The sequence below is a fragment of the Agelaius tricolor genome, unplaced genomic scaffold (genome assembly GCF_023055355.1).
Source record: "Agelaius tricolor isolate 1412-34295 unplaced genomic scaffold, bAgeTri1.0.p SCAF_9, whole genome shotgun sequence".
NCBI classification, from domain to species: Eukaryota; Metazoa; Chordata; class Aves; order Passeriformes; family Icteridae; genus Agelaius; species Agelaius tricolor.
The window spans coordinates 24,042,239-24,056,949 of NW_027269269.1; the positions used below are offsets into that span (position 1 = coordinate 24,042,239).

The 14,711-nt window shown below is 44.3% G+C and overlaps 2 protein-coding genes across 5 annotated transcripts in view; one reads left to right on the top strand and one right to left on the bottom strand.

Moving 5' to 3' along the window:
- Positions 1-6,347, bottom strand: part of PLA1A (phospholipase A1 member A) — a 20,895-nt gene extending 14,548 nt beyond the window's left edge. The window contains exons 1-2 of one of the 2 annotated variants that reach the window (XM_071433282.1): positions 6,137-6,347; positions 1,148-1,224 (exon numbers count right to left, since the gene is read on the bottom strand). In XM_071433282.1, the coding sequence (XP_071289383.1) occupies positions 1,148-1,224; positions 6,137-6,243 (184 nt within the window). In that variant the 5' untranslated portion in view covers positions 6,244-6,347. Of the gene's footprint in view, positions 1-1,147; positions 1,233-6,136 lie in introns of those variants that run through there. The other variant, XM_071433284.1, reaches the window with a different exon arrangement.
- Positions 5,901-14,711, top strand: part of CD58 (CD58 molecule) — a 23,924-nt gene continuing 15,113 nt past the window's right edge. For all 3 annotated transcript variants that reach the window (XM_071433286.1, XM_071433285.1, XM_071433287.1), the window contains exon 1: positions 5,901-6,165. In XM_071433286.1, coding sequence (XP_071289387.1) covers positions 6,111-6,165 — 55 coding nt within the window. In that variant the 5' untranslated portion in view covers positions 5,901-6,110. The remainder of the gene's footprint in view (positions 6,166-14,711) is intronic.

Sequence of the window (14,711 nt, forward strand, 5' to 3'; positions counted from 1 at the left end):
ACAATTGCATCAAAAATCCAGAAATAAATATGAGAATGCTGATGATAAAGCATGAGAATGCTGATGAAAAAATATGTCACTGATAATGTCACAATTGATTCATTTACTTCATGAAAATGCTTTATGAGAAGGAAAAGGTTGCTGCTGGAAGGCACTTTGACCTAGGCAGAAAAAAATAAATATCTGATCTGCAGCTATGAGCTACACCTGAGCAAATTTAGGCTAGAAAGCAAGCACAAAAGTTCAGCAGTGTGTGTCACTAGCAGTGCTACTTTAAGAGCTGGTGTAGTGGTATCCTGCTGCAATGACAATACATGCATCTTCCCTTTCTGGACTGGAGGAGGTGAAGCAGCCTTGAATCTGACATATGATAAAATAATGATTCATTTATGTATTTTTAAATCAAACAACCAGCTTCCCAATTTCCCTCAGAAGATACTTTACACCAGTTAGACAAAACACAGCCTACGGGTCAGCACAAAGGGGCGAGATTCAATATTCAGATTCCCCTAGAAGGATGTGACTATCCCTCATTGTTTTTTATTTCCGTCTTCCTGAGCACTGACAAGGAAGAAAGAGATATTTTTAGAGATAAGCTTGGAAAAAATGTAGGTCATGAGCCAGTCTAAGTAGCAAAAGTGGGCCCAATGCCCGCACGGTGAGTGTCAGATATGGCGTAAGATGAGGGGGATCATCAGTAAAGGTAAGGCAGGAGGTGCACTGCAGTGAAACTGCAGGTGATGTGGCACTGTAGATGTGATCACTAAGGCAGTCTCATTGACTGTACAATTAAAGAAAGAAATGGAATTGTGGCATTTGTTTATTTTTCTCTCAGCTAATGCAGATCACACTTTTGAAGCAATGTGGCAAAGATGCCATTGCCAGAGGCCAAATGGTCCCTTTTCCTCACACTTCAGGACAAACCTGGATCATTCTTGTAAATCAGGTTAATGGAATTAAATCACTGAGAGTAATTGAATCAAAGCATAAGAGAAGAAAGGACCATTCTTGCACTACTTTTTGTCCCCGGCACCTAACAAGGTTATTGCCAGGACCTCTTGACATACAGCTTGTTTAGGGAGAATTGAATTCAGATCCTTCTCTGTAAAACCTTCAATCCCTTGCCAGGCACTCATGTTTTTCTTACCTGTTTGTGCTGAACTGGGCAGCAAGAGGAGAGCAAGAACCATGAGCAGTTTTCTCTTCGGATCTTCAACCATCTTCCTGTTCATCCAGTACAAGTATAAGGATTGTACAGGGGAAAAACAGCTCTGGTTAATGATCAGCTTGACTCTGTAATGATCAATCAGCCTGTGCACTTTTGGGAAAATGACCAAATTTGGATTTTGAGAAATTACCTCTGCTCTTACTTAACCATTAGTCAAAATTTGAAGCAGAGGCTTCACTGACTTTTTGGTTAAAGGAGATGTTGACCTTCCTTTCCTCCCTAACTCCCTTTCCTCAAGGGAAATTCTCACTTCAGAAATCAGCCAGTGAAACCAGTCCCAGCAAGCGATAGAGTTACAGTGCTTTATCCTTGCTACCGCGACCTTTCTGCCAAATTCTGACTAGGGATGCTGGTTTATCACAAGGCTTCACAGTGAGTCCATGCCAGGACTTCATATCAGCCTTGCATCATATTCTCCTACTGCATTGCTGTCTTTCCTGTATTTCTGCTTTTGGTCAGATACCTGTAACAGTCTAATAAAGGCAAAACAGTGGATTACACATGAAAAGTGAGGGAAAGGCAGGCTAAAATGTAACTGCTGGTCACATCACCATAACAAGCCCAGACCACATCTTTTAGGGTGGGGGCACCCTTCAGTAATGCACCAGCATCATAAGCATACAAATACTTCAAAAAGACCTTTGAATAAAAAACTTTTCCACTTTGATGTATACAGATGGAGGAGCATAAGTGCACACCCAGATGTGTAACATGGCATTGGTGATGTAGAGGTACCATATCCCTGGTTGAGATGGGCTTTCAGGTAAGGACACACCTATATTCTCTGTGTTGGTCTGTCGTGTTGGACAAAGCAGCTTTGCCCCTGGCTGTGCCAAATGGCAGCAATGGTAATGAGCAAAGTAAAGTTCCCTGTCCAGGTACTAATCTACAGTCGCTTAGTTGAACAACATAATTAAGAAATTTCTTCAGTCTGACCAGGAAGATGACGAAAGACATTTCAAAAAGCATCAGACACTACTTTTCGTTAGAGCTACTGGTGATAGCAATGATTTCCTTACCCCAGTTTGCTCCAGCTGAAGGCTTTGGGGCTCTTTTAGGCAGAAGTTCATTGTATCTCCAAATCTTCTGAGATAAATTTCTCCAGTTTTCACTGAAAGTTAGGCAGCCTCAGCTGCCTGGCCTGGAGGGCTATTGAATCCCACCCCAACTGCATCCTCCCAGAGATACATGCAGAGATACCTTCTGACCCTGAAGTGCTTGCCTCCAGGATCAAGCTGGCTTCTTATTGTCAAAGAAGCAGGTCCTCAGTGTCTCACAAATATGTGACTGAGTTTGTCAACCCAATCAATTTTCCAAGACTGAAAACTGCAATGCCAATAACCATCTCCTGGCTTCCAGCCCACGCTTCATCTTTCCATTCCCAGCATCAGATTCATCTTATTTTATCTTACAATTCTCAGATTGTAAGATAAAGCCTGTGCACTCCAATGGGCCCATTTCTTCTTTGCCAAGTCCTATGGAAATTTTGAAATTACTTGTAATATAAAGCAGGCACCACTATGACAGCCTTAGAGTTAAACATAATTTTGGCCAAGATTTGCAGATCTGGTTTTATTTTGTGTATTTTCAGAGCTGTTAAACAACACCCTGGTGCTTAATAATTCTGCAAATGCACAAAACTGGATTTTTTTAAAAAAGAAATGTCTTAATGAAATTGAAAATTCTGTTTCCTGAGCAGTATTTTTTCTGAATTCTCAGATTTCATAATTCCTGGATTTGTTTTTATTATAGCATCACACCATGGCAATTTCTTATACAAACAGCAAAAGCCACTCAAGTTACTCTGTGCTTAAAATGCTCTTACTAGTAAAGCTATTTTAGTATAAATGGTTTTCTGTTTATTGCTTGTGAACTTAATTACAGTGTAATTACAGTTATATTAATTCAGAAGGTTAATGCCACTTATTTTGCTTCCCAATGGGAGTGATTATAATGGCAATGGGAGCACTATTGCAAAGACTTTCAAATCACTTTATATTTCTTTTAACAGTCCCTTACAGCACACAGTCATGAAGCACAGTGTGATTTGCTTGCGAATGTCAGGGATAGTGAAAGCAAACAAACTTGATTTTATGCACAGATTCTTTTAATTAAAAAGCAAATTTTAAAAATGTGCTGTCTGCACATTCAAACTGCTGAAAGTGCCCAGCTCAGCTGAAAGTGTCGAATCCTCACCCACAAAGCAACAGCTGGCAGAGGCATGTAAGCACTGCCAATACCCAGTGGTCAAGTGGAAATCTGGTCACAGGAAAATTCATTCAGCCTGGAGAACTGATTTTTGATACTTGAAACAATGCAGCTGGGGAGCAGCACCAGACCTTGGGGGAAGCCAAATGTGAGCTAAGCAAATGATGACTATTGAAGCCTCTCCCTGTGGCCTTTGCATTTGAAGAAGGGCATGAAATACACCCCAAGCTTAGCTCAGTGTTCATTAAGTTCTGGATCCCCCCTACTGCTGGAATACTTGGTCTTAGAGCTCCTGTATTTTCTGTCATTTGTCTGTGAAGTAGAAACTATGGCCCTGTGTTAAGCATGCAGTCTCCTGTGTATTGTTCCCAGGATTGACAGAAGAAGCAGGATTTGTTCTCATCTCAAAGCAAGTTGACCTCCCTGCTTTCAGAAGTGTGTCCCAGCAATGACAGAGCAGGAGGTAAGCATCAAAGATGTTTTGGCAACTGAGGAAGGGAAAACATGGGCAAGCCTGTTTGGGTACTCTGTCAGGAAAGGAGGAAAAACAGCCATCTGAGCCTTTTTTTGAGTACTTTATGGATCTTCCACCTGGTATGCCTGTATAAGTATGCATAAGGGAGAATGCATCCTTACCATGTATCACCAAGTAGAAGAGTCTAGGTGAGGGCACCAGCCTCCAGGTTCAAGTTTTTCTCTCAGTTTCTCTGCCCTGTGAGGCCCTAATCATCTTCTACAATTTGGAGCAGCTTAGTAGGAAGAACACAGGCCTGCCTTAAGTGCATGTGCATGACCTCCTGTGGTTCCTTCCACCCTGAAATAACCTGTTTCAAAGTGAAACTGTGTGCTTCAAATTTCTCTCTCCTAACCTCAAAGATTTCATGGCCTACAGGAAAGCTGTATCCTGGAAGCATTCTCCCAGCAACAAGGTTCAATCCACAGCCTCTGACATCTTGGGAGGACATTTCCCCTGACAAGAGGATGAGTCAGCAGCAGAGAACATGTGCTCCTGCCATGAGAGTGCTGCAGGAAGATGGCCATGTTACATTTCTGGCATAAACACTCTGACTTGGAGCCTTTACAGGGCAGGGGGCTCCCTTTGACACTTGTCAGAGATCAAGAACAGAAGGGAAAAGGTAACCAAGGGACAGATGTGTCCATGTCACTGAGCAGAAGGAATTTATGGGATGGGCCTGTCTCCATTTGTAAGTGAGCTACAAGTCATGGCATTCCAATGCAGCTATGGAGAAAGGATCAGTATTATTAGGTTTTTATAAGAACTGAATGCATTGCTCAGAATGCATTGCTCAGAAGAACTGAGCATTGCTCAGCTCAAGATGCAGTGTCATTCCAGCTCATGCTGCAGCCTTCAGCGGTGAGTCAAAGGATCTTACAGTAACTCCTAGATGGAGGGGGAAAAATCCCTCAGAGCTGGGATTACTTCAATGTTTACTCTGGTAGGACCTCTGCTTAGAGATATCCATGGCTGCCAATTTATTTTTCTCTGTGTGATGTGTGAAGTGCAAGGCTGAGGTCTCTCAAAGGGATGGTGAATAGTCGAACACAGCTGCTCGTCAGTGAGTGTGGGGGCCAAGTGTGCTGAGAGAAATCTGAGAGACAAACCTGTGGTGAGAGCCTCCCTCCCAGCACTGTGCTGTGCTGGTGTTCCCCAGGACTGACAGACACAAGCTGCTGGGAGCTGAGCATGCTTTGGGGCTGTAAGGTCTGCACCTCAGGGTAATGCACTGGGAGTGGAATGCAGGCGAAGGAGGTTGAAGCATCCACTCACAGCAACTCACTGCCGGGAGAGGGAAGCTGTCTCAAAGCTGCCTCTGGAACACTGTCAGAGCAGCAATTTTTCAGTAGCTGCTGAGTACTCACGTTTTCCAAACTGTTGTGGTTTCGCCTTTCTTTCTCAAAAACACTCAGTAGTGTCAAGAGGCCAGTCATCCACTCATGAAAGGGAATCTAAGTGTGTTTGAGTTTTGTGAATGGGCTGCCGAGCAGCTGGTGTCAAAGAAAACCCCTAGAAGTCAGAGTTGGTTTCTGTTCTATTTATTTCCTTCACTCACCTCCCCCAGAGATCAACCTCACCTTGTGTGGAACAGGAGAGCGCGGCCCACCCTCAAAGGCAGATATTACCAGGTGTCCCTCGAAGAGAACAGGGGACATTTTTGGGAGCACGAGGGTGGTCAAACACCAGGCTCCAGGGAGTGTTAGGAGCCGGAGCTTCCCCTGCTCATGGCAGCGGGGCTGGGACTGACCCATCTATTCTGTGATCATTTTCGGAGGCGGCGGAGCTACCTGCCGCCTGCTGAAATTCGTTCTTCACCTAATCTGCGTGGCTCCCATCCACACTAAATGGATTTACTTTCACGTTTTCAATTATCACAGCTGAACCTCCCTGAGGTAAGACCAACCCAACAGCTTCTGTCGCCAGCACTTCCTGGAGGCGCACCCCACAAGCCACAAACGCCCTTCGCTGGCACTGCAAGGCCGTGTGTGGCATCCGACCCCGCACAGGGCGCACGGGAGGCCGAACCCTCCGTTCCCCACGCCCCGGAGCTCCCGGCTGAAGCCTCCTCGGGGCCCTCCCCGCGGAAGCGGCTGTCGGCGGGCTGGGGCGGGACGGGCGCGGCAGCTGCCGGCTTTGGGCTCTGCCGGGGCAGTGACCATGCAGGCGCCCATGTGGCTGCTGACCTCGCTCCTGTGCCTCTCGCTCCTCCTGGGTAAGCTGTGAGAGCGCGGTGGGGACCTTTCCCGACTCCTTCGCGTTCCTTCCTCCGTCCCTCTGTCCCTGTCCCCATGCCGCCCGGGGCAGCGGGAGCGGGGCACCCTCGGCCGCCGCTCCCCGGGCATTCGGGCGGGCGTGTTCCGGAGCCGGGCGCGGCAGGGATTTGGGAGAGCCGGGAGCCCCGAGGTGCCCGGGGAGCTGCCTCCGGCGCCGCCAGCCCCTCACGATCCCTGTGACAGTGGCTCCCTGCGGGACGGGCGTCCCCGGCCGCTCCTGCCCTGCCCAGGCGGCGGGCACCACCGAGCGGCTGCTTCGGTCCCGCGACTAAAACCAGAACATCGGCTTGTGTATCGGCCGTCCGCACGTCCAGGAGCTCCCCTCCCTGTTGTCGGCAAGTTCCTGTGCCCCGTTTGCTTCAAACTTGCGTTGACGGGAAGCTTGGGGTGGGGATGTGTATGATTTTTGTGGTACAAGTAAATGATTACCGTTGACTGCTGCTGAAATAATCAAAGGGCTTCTTAATCTTAATCCAAATGCCACCGCTGTGCCTTAGGAGCATAATCCTTACCCGCATAGCCCTTGCACTGGGCTGTGAACATGAGGAGGATAAACAAAATCTGTTCATTTTGGAAATTGAAGATGGATGTACAGACGTTCTTGTTGTCATCAGAGCGAGCTACTATTGTTAGATGGGCCAAAAAGCATGATTTAATCTATGAAGACCTTATCATTCCTTCTGACTTTGGGTTTTGGATTTTTGTTTTGTTCCGTTTTCTTTTTTTTTTTTTTTTTTTTTTTGCTTTGGGAGTTTCATGAATGTGCCTAAAATAGGAGCTATTGTATTCCCCTGTTTAAAAAGGAACTTCTCTATTGCTGAGAGCTCAGAGCACCTCCCTGTGATTTCCTCCTCATACCATTCCTGAGGTCTTCAATTTGCTTTATTTAATTGATATGCAGAGATCCTGTTCTGTAAGAAAGCATTGGGTCTTCAATTCCTGAGGTCTTCAATTTGCTTTATTTAATTGATATGGAGAGATCCTGTTCTGTAAGAGAGCATTGGGGATCCCGGTGTGCAGGGAGGACCAGGGGAGAAGCCGGGACACTGCACCCTGCATGACTGTGCCCATGTTAAGCCTTAGCTGCAATTTCTCATCTCACCTGCAGCGCTTTTGACGAGTTCTAAATGAGTGTGACTAAGGCATGATTAACTGAATATCTTCTTGTAACTTTCTCTGTGAGTCGAGGCACTTATGTAAGTTGGAGTGCTGCTGCTACTCTGAGCACTCAGTCCACGTGCTATAGAATTGCCTAGAGAAAAAAAATTCCAGGTTCCTAAGAACTTACAATTGAAAGGAAAAGGTGATGCTGCTTAGACAGCTAGAGAGTGTAATTGTGGCTGCAAGTATCATAATGTCCTCCTTTAATGAAAAACTTAGCTAGTTCTGTTGTCTTCTCTGTAAAACTTTGATTCTAAAGTGGTTGATTAGGGCGGAAGATTGGGAATGCAAACACTTTACTGTTGTTCACTAAACTAAATAGCCAGGGTTTCACACCATGTTCTTGTTTGTATGCTTGCGTTATTGCTGTTATGTATGTGTTGACTATGTGTAAATATTTCATGTTAATTTTAACAAGGTAAAATAACCCATCATCTCTCCATGTGAAAATCAAGGCCCTGAAACTCATACTGATCTAGTGCATGAAGTAAATCAGTAGCAGTTCAACTTGGCATGCAAGTTTCTAGCCTTGCAAACACCTGTTCTAAACACAGGATGCTGTTGTTAGATCCTCATCCTTTGTCAGCTTTCCCCTCCAGAATCCTTTCTCCATCCAAATTAAAAGCTCTTCACTTATCCCAGTCATGCTGCTGAATGTCTGGAGTAGGCGAGAAGATGTCCTTCTTCATTCCCATGTGGAAGTCAGAAGCTGCAGTGTAGCTTTGGTGCCTTCAGAATTCCTGCTCACCACATAGGGATTCCTGCTTTTCACAATGCCAGGCTAAGTCAGTTTTTTATCTGGTGAAACCTCAGACTTGTCAATTACAGCACAAAACCTCACCTCAAGGCTATGGAAGGACTTTGATTTTAGACCTACCAAGAGCATGCTCATTCAGTTCTTGGAAGTTCAAGACAAAACTGTTCAGATCTGGGATCCTGGATGTTGTCTGTGGATGGAAAGAAAGTCAGTGTGGTATCTGTGGCCTAGTTTGGTGAAGGAACCCACAGAGTCTCGCGACTTCTGCTGATCAGAGTGACCCTGAGATACGTACAAGCTTCTTTTTTCCCAGCCTGGCTGTTAAAGAAAGAGTCAGGATTTTTCTGTTCTCGTTCTCAAGGTTGTTTATTGTTTCTTATCTATTACATTCTTTCTCCCACCCACCGAGGTCTGTCTGGCAGGCCGAGTTGAGGCACACTGCCCACCTCAGAGGCGGTGTTGTCTTTTATACTAAAAATTACTTGTACACTATTTACAACAACTTTCCAACACCTATCACCTATGTTAGACAGTGAGTTTCTACTCTAAACCAATCTAAAGGTGCCAGCATCACCCGGAACATGGAGGCTAAGAAGAAGAAAGAAGGACAGGGCATGCCCAAATTCGTCCATCTTGGGACCCTGAGCCCCCATTCTAAAACCCCAAAAATCTATTTTTCACCCTGTGATAAATTCACTATCATTCTCCTTAAACTTTCTTGACTTGTAATTCTTCATATAAAGATTGGTAATTGTTTTTTTCCAAGGGCTAAATCAAAGGCACAGGGGTTTTGGGCTCTGTGCCAAGGTCTCTGAGTCCCCCAGGCAGGGGCTCGAGTCCTGCAGGGCAGCCAGAGGAATTTCCTGGGTTCCAACAGCAGAGAAATCTTTTTGTCCTCCCTGTGGAGGAAGTGAATAAATAATACCATGCCAAGAGGGGGATCACAGTGCAAGCCACACTTGTGAGGATGTTCTGTTTCACTGCAGATGGCAGCCAAACTTGCTTTAGCTGCATCAAGATCCTGCCCCAAAAGGAGAGGGAGTATGGGAAGTAAGCTGGATATGTGAACTAGAGCATCTAGAAGCATTCTGCATCTGATAAGTAGTAAGGCTCATCTGAAAGCCACACAACTCTTTCAGTGTTCTGAGCATCAACTCTTTTTTTATGCAGTATTAGTTCTTGCCTTCTAGTTCTTGCATATTCAGATCTATTCCCTAATGCCATTTTCATTGTATGATTGCATTAATGGCTGCTTTGTTTCTCAGTTTAACTTCTTTATAAAAATTGAGTTAAACTGAGAAAACCTGGTTCACCTAAAAGCAGAAGTTGCCATCTACAGTACTGAGCACAGACTAACAACCTGAGAGCTGATAAAAATGATTTTTCTTTCAGACTTCTTCTGAGAGTGACCAGCATAGAAAGCAAACTTCCCTCAATGTGGATTTTTGTGTCTGTGTCATTAGGCCGTTCAACAAGTTTGGGCTTGTTTTGTTTATTATTATTTTTAAATTTCCTGGTTTTTTTTTTCTCTGTACACACAAATATATCTTCCTTTCTAAACTTTTAAAAATCAGAAAAACACTGGGGTTGCTCCATGTTTCTTCTGTGTCTCTCCACTCCATGAGAGGTGTCATAGGAACTACACTGTAAGGCATTGCAATGAATGTGGGAAAATCTGGACTCCTAACAAATTCAGGTTGTTTGTGGAATGTGGTTATTTTCTGTGTTGCTAGTAGAAATGTCAAACACAATATTAAATAGTATAAATGGAAAAATCAGTTATCAGCACTATGAAGCTGACACCTACTTGTGTTGTTCTGTCCCCTCACCCTTGAATCTTCCTGAATAAACAGAGGAATTATAATCAGTTATAAATTCCACACACAGAGGGGAAAAAACGTCAAACTAAACCTTTGCCCTCTCCTTAAAAACTCTTGACAAAAGCTGAGGTTGTTATGTCATGTTAAAACCAAAATGGAACAATATTTTTGCCATTCCTATTCAGCACTATAGGATGAACAGAGTGAAATTTTTTTCAGATAGTTTCTTGCCTTAATGTTATTAATGATCTTAGACTTTAGAGAGTGAAGATCATCTCTCGATTGCATACACTGACTCCTTTGATTCTGGGTGTGTTAAAGGTGTTAAAAATGGGTGTAGCTTTTTTTATTTTGGGGGGTTTTTTGTGTGTGGTTTTTTTTTTTTTTTTTGCTTTTGGGGTTTTTTTGTTTGTTTGTTTTTTGGTTTTTTTTGTTGGTTTGTTTAGTTTTTTTTTTTGTTGTTTTTTTTTGTTTGTTTGTTTGTTTGTTTTTTCCTTACTAGTCCTCCTATCTGTTTTCAGCCTCAGGAGAGCCTTTTGGCCCTGTTCAGGGTGGTATGACAGTGGGCTGGCTGGGTGATACAGGGTTTGTAAGGGACAGAGGTTGTAATTTGGAGTGTTTTTAAGCTGGTGTTGCCACAGGTTGGGAACAGTTCCTGTCTGTGGCATCAGTTTGTGTCATCCTTTATAAGTAGAACTGCAAAGATGATCTGGCTGAAAATGAACCCGATTGAAGGAAAGAGTTACCAAGACAGATTATTTTCCCAGTGCCATTGATTACAGAGCCTACATGAAGATGTGCTTGTACAGCACAGGAAGTGCTGCTGTCTGGATGCTAGGAATAAGTGACCAGAGGATTTGGAATCATGGAATGGTTTGGGTTGGAGGAGACCTTGATGGTCATCCAGTTCCAACCCTCTCTATGGGCAGGGACACCTTCCACTAGACCAGATTGCTCAGAGTGCCATCCAGACTGGCCTTAAACACTGCCGGGGATGGGGCATCCATTCTCTAGGCAACCTGGTCTAGTGCCTCTGGACTGCTTTCAAACAGCTGCTTTTTTCATAGTTCAAGGCAGGCTTCAATGCAAGTCAATTCTGTCCCTAAGCAAAGCCTAGAGACTGTAAATAATCAATAATCTGCAGGACTCAATTATCCTTTGTAACAGTTCACCAGTGCAAAAAGTGGCGATTCCCAGTCCTCTCCCTCCCTGGCCTGTTCCAGTGCCCAACCACCCTCTGGGTGAAGAACCTTTTTCTAATATCCCACCTAAACCTCCCCTGACACAACTTCAGGCCATCACTTGGGTCTTGTCACTGGTCACCGCAGAGAAGGGATCAGTGCTCGCCCCTCCTCTAGGCTCTCACTCTTGTTCTGCATTTTGCTCACTTCTACTGCATTCCATGCACGAGCACTGGTGTTCCCACAGTGAGTCACATCCGGGAATTACAATCCTTCTGTGGGTGTTTTTGTTGTTTCTTTAGTTGGAGTGGGGATGTGTGTGAAGTTCAGTCTGTCAGCAGGTTGTGCTCTCTGCATGCCTATTCCAGTGCAGGAACAGGCAGACAAAAAAAGGGAGAAGGAAGAATTGGTAAGTCATCCCCATGCATAGTTTAAAAATGACTGGGTAGCCTCTACATGGGAATGCTGCCTGTTGTTGGGCCCTTGCTGAGGGATATGACTGAAGGTATGGATTTTGTGGTAGGGAGGGACCCAGGCCTGTTGGTAGGTGCCACCCTTGGCTGATGTGTAGAGCTCTGTAGATGCAGGCCCATATTGTCCAGGAGAACAACACACACGTCTCTGAACGTGCTGCAGTGTGCAGGAGAACACCTCTGATTTGGATGTTATATGTAGAATTTGAATTCATTCCTGCACAAATTTTATCTGATTTTATCTTGCAACAACCTGGGCTGCTGCTACAGCTTATGGTTATCTGTGCTCTCTCTCCCCTGGCTGTAGCTTTTGTCTGTGCTTTTACACCATAGCTCTAAGTGCTTTCTTTCTGGAGTTTGGGAAGTGGATTGTTTTTGTGGCCTGTGGGGGAATTCAGAAGGCTATGATTGGTGAATGTTCTCATAGTCCTTCTGAACATTTATTTCAGGGTTTTCTGCACCTGGTGGTTTTCAGGGTTAGGAGGGAGCATAATTGTCTGTGGTTACAGTTGCTGGGGATTTCAAAATTCTAAAAAAGCTGAAGAGAGGGGGGTAGTTGGGAAGTTACAACAATTAAAAGAAAAATTTACTCTTTAGAAAGTCCTACTCCTGAAGCAAATAAACTACTTATAAAGGCTTTTCCACCCATTTTCAGCAGGTGGAATGTTAGTGTCTTAATGGTAATAGGAGAACCTAGCTGCTTCCTGTATAGACCTAATATATACCTATATGGATATCAAATAGGTATTTGAGACCAAAAATATTAATGATAGCATTAAACATAAAAAGGTCTTAGCTTACAGATGTTCTCCAAAATAACTAGGCTTTATGTCAGCTCCAAGAAAAATAGTGAAGCAAGTCAAACCAGGCAGAAAAATTTGGTAAAGAAACATTTATTGCTAGTAAATGGAGAATTAAGTTCTACTTAGTTTGAACTGAACTGAATCTTTCAGCATTTTAGCAGCCTTTAGCGTGCTAAAATGCTGAAAGAGTCAGAAGTAGTCTGGGGAGTATTAAAACTCGAGTACAGCACTGGGATGTGTGGGTCTGGCTGCTGGAGAAGTAAGAGCAGAAGATGATGTAGACAAGGTGAGATGTTGGGTTTGCAGAAGAGGCTTTGCCCACACAATGTTAGCTCCTCTTTGTCTGTGCCACTTTGGGCATGTGATTTGACTGGAAGGAAAGAACATAAAGACTTGGCATAAGAAGGAATTTGAAGAGGGTTTTAGGAGACACAGGAGCCGGTAGTCTGATGGTTTCTGCAGAGGCTACTGGAGGCCATAGCACAGCACTATTTTGTGAACTTTATCTCAGAATAATAGGCTACAGCAAGAAAAGAGGGAGAAGGCAGAGAAATTAAAGAAAAGGCAGTTCTAGCCTTCCAAAAAGAGTGTGTGAGAGAGTGTTTGGTTGTCACTTCTCCCTCTTTGCTCACCACTGTGGAATAGGAAATATGTTTTCATATAAAATGAAGTAGAAAATATGGGGAAGGGTTTCTCAGGAATTTAGAAAACATGATGACACATGCTTTTCCAGAAGCTCAAAGATGTGTGGTTATGAGCTTATGCAATATTTCTGTATGGTTTCTTTGAAAAAAGGAAGCTGACGGCACTGAGTGGGAGACTTCACATTTTCACTAGAACAGTGAAACACGGAAATAAACCCAGAGATTGGAGTTCTAGGGTGGGAGGAGATGACTGTTATCCTTGAAGAATAACTTTTTCCTGGTCCTGCTGCTGGGAGCCCTGAATGCCCTTGGGCGGAGCTCATCAGCTCCTTGCTGCCAAGCCTTTGTTCCACCAGCCAGCAAGAAGAGAGTGTGCTGAAGACAGCACATCCCCCTGTGCCATGCAGAACCTGTGGAGAGAAAATGTAGGTTTTCTTCAGCTCTGCTTTCCTTCAGCCTCACTCCTGGGCTTGAAGAAGCAACAACTTTGCCCTGATAACTCCAGCCTAGCACTTATGACTAACTGAGAGTAAAGACATGGAGCATTTACCTGGTTGTGGGTAAGTGGTTGGCTGAGCAGTGGTGGCTGTCCTTGCTTGTGCTCTCAGGGCCCAGCAAGCAGCTGCTGTCCTTTCTGGAGGCTCTTGTCAACAGCCACTGTGGTTTGGCTTATACTGATGTCAAGCCACCACAACCTGGTTGTGTTCTGTGAGCCAAAGCTACCTAGAGGTAGAATTTCACAGTGGGAAGAGCAGGGGGGGATTTCTCCATACTAGGAATACCGTAGGTCCTTAAGCAGTGAGGAATATGCACTCCTTGAGGAATATGCACTCCTGGAATTTGTCTTTAGGAAACAAAGGTGTCCAACTAGACTCCAGGCTTTGTCAGATCAAAATAGTGTTCCACCTTACCCAGCGTATTGCAATCTTGTGGTCTCCAGACACAAAGTCTGGAGTTCCTGAGTTCTTTTTTCTTCTGGAAATCATGAATTGAGATAGGTGGAAAGAGATGCTCGAGTAAAATGTTTAAATCCACCTGAACAGGGGAGAATACGAAGAAAGCAGATAGGTAGTGTTGACCAGATGTGGGTGTTGATAGCTTATCCTGATTACTTCTACAATCCCTGTGCCTGGAAAAGGCGACCGTGTAGGTGCAGACAACAAGAAGTTGCAAACTCCAGTGGCATGAAAAGAGTGCTTCCATGGGTAAATTGCAAACAAATTGGATATTCCATAGAAAGTAAGGCATGGAGGAGAGGTGTGTGCAGTTCTCTAGCCAAGCACATGGAGATGTGTTTGTATTGCTTGTGTTCATTGTGCTGTCAGAGAAAGTCTGTGTTTCTGTGGTGTGGCAGAAGAGCTGACAGGCACTGTCCTTTGCCAGTGGGAAAGGAAGGCCTAGCTGACATTCTGTCTGCCAGGATATAGGAATTGATGTGTCCTTAAAATGATGCCATTTAGGAATAAATTAAAATTATCTGGGTTAAGATAAAACCCAGAATACTAGTTGTCACTTGGAACCAGTTGGCTTGAGGAGTAGACATCTGAAATATTTGTTTCACGATGCATAGCAACTATTTAAGTTGCTGGGAATTTTACATGGTGCAGATTGGGAATCCTGCCTCAATGTGAGACCTTATTTGTAGC